Source organism: Cibotium barometz, chromosome 25 (genome assembly GCF_041138505.1).
Source record: "Cibotium barometz isolate CiBa-2024 chromosome 25, ASM4113850v1, whole genome shotgun sequence".
Classification (NCBI taxonomy): domain Eukaryota; kingdom Viridiplantae; phylum Streptophyta; class Polypodiopsida; order Cyatheales; family Cibotiaceae; genus Cibotium; species Cibotium barometz.
This window is the reverse complement of record NC_141070.1, coordinates 23,147,052-23,149,269: the sequence shown is the minus strand read 5'-3', so window position 1 is coordinate 23,149,269 and position 2,218 is coordinate 23,147,052. Positions and strand designations below refer to the sequence as shown.

General features: G+C 45.1%; 1 protein-coding gene across 1 annotated transcript; it reads left to right on the top strand.

Moving 5' to 3' along the window:
- Positions 1-1,137: 1,137 nt before the first annotated feature.
- On the top strand, positions 1,138-2,017 carry LOC147624359 (uncharacterized). Its single transcript, XM_086819935.1, has 2 exons — positions 1,138-1,833; positions 1,871-2,017. Exons 1-2 carry the CDS (start codon positions 1,361-1,363, stop codon positions 1,998-2,000), a joined length of 603 nt encoding a protein of 200 aa, XP_086676061.1. The 5' UTR covers positions 1,138-1,360; the 3' UTR covers positions 2,001-2,017.
- The last annotated feature ends 201 nt before the right edge of the window (positions 2,018-2,218 follow it).

The following is a 2,218-nucleotide window of genomic DNA, read 5'->3' as shown; positions in this document are numbered from 1 at the left end:
TGCTTTTTGGAGCCTTTTTATCTTGATGATTTTGCCACGTGGCCTAACACCCTTGCTTGTTTTTGTGCAGCAAGGGTGTTAGGTTACACAAGGTAAAGACAGATTGGAAACGTGCCACGCATTCCCTTTCGAGTTCATTTACATCATTGGTCCACTGACCATCAGGCTTCTGCATATGATGTATGCTTTGCAAAGCTTTGTCTCTTAGCATGCAAGATTTGAAAATTTGTTTTCACCACAGGCAACCTTTATTTAGTAAAGGCTTTTTCCTTACTCGTATTTGTCATTTTTTCAATTTCCTATGATTATTACAATCTATCATATATTGTGATTCAATTCCCTTGTTTGTGCAACCTCATGCAATGCCGATTTATTTGCTCTCTCTTTGCTGCCCCATATACATATTCTATAATTTAGCTGAGCGACGAACCCTGCATTCATTCTTTCACGAATGAAGTTCTTCTCTTTATTTATGTCACTAACCCACAAGCGGTCCAGCTCTGCTGCGCGTTAGTATTCTGAATGCTATGTGTTCCTTTTCGTGAACCCTTGGGAGCTATGCCCAAATAAGAGAGGTTTTGGATGATTGATTGCATCCTTCTTGCAAAGTTTCTCCATGCTAAGTCCAGGCATCATGTGATAGGTAGGAACTATTAACTATGCACAATCGTTTATATGGCAGCCATGCCTTGTCCATAGCTAAAATCTGAGTGTATATAAATAGTGATAAATATGTATGCAGGGAAACCACAATTTGATGATTCACGCACTTTTTTTTCAAACAAACCAAGATTCAAGAAATGTGTTGTTGGTTTTTTTTTTCACAAAAACTTGCTTTGTGAACTTAATGTCTTACATAGAAATTTAATGTGCATTCTGTTTCAAGTTCAAAGTCTTTCACAAAAAAAAAGTACATGGAATTTGAGAACCAAAGTTTTAATAACCTTGTTATTCAAAATTTCAATATACAATGAAAAGTTTGCATGTTCTCAATGGTTTGTGGTGTAAAATCTTATCCAAGGCTTTATTAATTTCCAAATGTTATTGAAGACTGAAGAATTTCCAGAAAACCTTTTGGAAAAAATTGCGTTAAGCTTGCCTGCGCGGTCGAAATGGATGCATTGAATCGGGACAAGACGGCGTTGGTTGTGTGCTTTCTGATTCTCTCCTACGCGGCTTCTCTGAATACTTACCGACCTAAATTTCTTGTCCAGTTTGTGATCCATCACCGCTATGGCGATCAGGAATCCCATTGTATTGCAACGATGGGGCGATGGCGTGGAAAAAGAAGATGAAGAAGAGCCGGTTTGGTTGATGAGGGCGAGGCTGCGGGCGATGACTTGGGCTGCGCCGGCTAAGGATGCTGCCGTGGCGGAGTTGGAAGGCAGGCTGCGGGCGGCGCTCGAGGAGGGGCACGCGCAGCAGCTCGGAGTCTGAGGTGAGGGAGGGACGGGCGCGGGAGGCGGCGCTGGAGCGGCGGGCGGAGACGGCGGAGGAGGGGGAGGAAAGGCTGGCGCTGCAGATGGGAGAACTGGAGGTGGAGGCCTTCGAACCCATAAGGGAGGGCAACAGACTCATAGCCTCCCTCAAGCAACAACAGCAAAAGGAGGAGGCGCTGGCCCTCTCCGCCCCGAGCGCTGAATCCACTCAGGTAGCGGAAGTCAGCCACCTGGCGACGCAGCTGAGCGAGATGCAGAAGAGGCTAGCAGTCAAAGAGCTCGCACTGCGGGCGGCGCGGGCGCAGGTCGACCAGTCGCATATGCTGAACGATTCGCGCGAGCAAGGCTTGGCGATGGCAAGCTCGCTCAAGGTCAAGGAGGCGATGTGGCCCCTGATGCAGATCACACGCTCATCTCTTTCTCCTTCCAAGACTTCGCCGCCCTCGTGAAGCTCAAGCTCTGGAACGCTTCCTCCTTAACGCCCAGAAACCCCTCATTGCTAATTGGAAAAACATTCATTTTTGGGCCATTGCAACTTTGCTAATGTTTCCAACTAATTAATCCATTTTTTTCCCACTCATTGTAGGCCCTTCTTGCCATCGTAAAATCTAAATAATTCTGTTACATTGGTGTTGCCCTGTAAAGTTAAGTCCATGTATGAAGCTCCATGATACAACCTCCAATAATTTGTTAAGGTTATCTAGCATCCGTATAAATAGTAAACAATCGTGTTTACTATCGTATTAATTTATTCCAGGGGATCGCACTCACTTCAAATA

Coding starts and splice junctions, on each gene's coding strand:
- LOC147624359 (XM_086819935.1), top strand. CDS start 1,361: ATGCTGCCGTGGCGGAGTTGGAAGGCAGGCTGCGGGCGGCGCTCGAGG. Junction 1,834..1,870: donor AAGGAGGCGATGTGGCCCCT/GATGCAGATCAC, acceptor TCTCCTTCCAAG/ACTTCGCCGCCCTCGTGAAG.